Genomic DNA, 1,149 nt, shown 5'->3' on the forward strand with positions numbered 1-1,149 from the left:
ATAATTTTAAACTTGTATGAATTATAGATAATTAAGTATTAAATCACATAACATGTCATTCTTCTCTATAATTATTAGTGATTATATTCCATATGAAACTTTAACACTTTCATAAACATTTTCCTGCAAGAGTTCAGCATGGTCTACTGTTGTTATAAAGATATTTAGTCATATTGTCCATTGATTTATAGTGTTATATTATGGCATCTAGTCTTTCAGATATTTTGGAGGTTTCACTGTTCTTCCCGTTCTGGTTTTCACGGGCGAGGTTTCCGTAGTAGGGTGGTCCACTTGTTGCTGATGTTGTGGTTCATGCACTTGTTGGTTTGGTGTTTGTGCTTTTGGCCATGGATGGATTACTGGGTCATCCATGTCAGCAATGTCTTCATCACTGAAGTTGCTGTTGTCATGAGATACTTTCTTTAGATGTTTCCTATTTCTCCTCAGCTGTTTCCCATTCTTCAGTTTCACACAATATGATCTGTTGGGCAAGCACCTGATAACTTTGCCTTCCAAGTTCCATTGTTTGTCGTGAAATCGGAATATCCTGACTTTATCTCCAACTTGAAGTGGCTTCAAGTCTCTAGCTGATTTGTTATACTGTAACTCTTGCCTTTCTTTCTTTCTCTTTATGTTTTCAAACACTCCTTTTTCTACCTTTGGTTTCAGGAGCTTTGAAGTGGTTGGTAACCGGTTCCTTGTACGTCTGCTCATCAACTTCTGTACAGGGCTACTGCCATCTTGATCCGGTGTGTTGCGGAGATCCAATATCGCCAAATAAGGATCCTTTCGATCCGCTTTTGCCTTTTTTAGTAGCCTTTTAGCTGTTCTAACTGCATTTTCAGCCTTGCCATTGCTCTGGGCATATCCTGGCGATGAGGATTTATGTTGAAAATTCCATTTCTTTGAGAATTGGCTGAAAAGCTCACTGGTAAATTGTGTTCCATTGTCTGATATAACACATTCAGGAATTCCATGTCTTGCAAACTGACTCTTCACTTTTCCTATGACCGTCTCTGACTGCAAATCCTTCAAGTAGTCAATTTCCCAGTAATTTGAAAAATAGTCTACAGTTATCAAATACTTTCGGTCATCTAGAAAAAATATATCCATTGCAACCTTAGACCATGGTCTCCTGGGAACTTCATG

The 1,149-nt window shown here is 38.1% G+C and overlaps 1 protein-coding gene across 1 annotated transcript; it reads right to left on the reverse strand.

Annotated features, from left to right (window-relative positions):
- Window positions 1–207: 207 nt before the first annotated feature.
- LOC117110346 (uncharacterized protein K02A2.6-like) lies at window positions 208–1,113 on the reverse strand. Its single transcript, XM_033253043.1, has one exon. It carries the CDS (start codon window positions 1,111–1,113, stop codon window positions 208–210), a length of 906 nt encoding a protein of 301 aa, XP_033108934.1.
- Window positions 1,114–1,149: the final 36 nt, after the last annotated feature.

The sequence above is a fragment of the Anneissia japonica genome, unplaced genomic scaffold (genome assembly GCF_011630105.1).
Source record: "Anneissia japonica isolate Jap-2015-1 unplaced genomic scaffold, ASM1163010v1 scaffold9252_len2370_cov107, whole genome shotgun sequence".
Classification (NCBI taxonomy): Eukaryota; Metazoa; Echinodermata; class Crinoidea; order Comatulida; family Comatulidae; genus Anneissia; species Anneissia japonica.

What these genes read in the sequence shown, in the direction of transcription:
- LOC117110346 (XM_033253043.1), bottom strand. Translation starts at nt 1,113, where the DNA reads ATGGATATATTTTTTCTAGATGACCGAAAGTATTTGATAACTGTAGAC.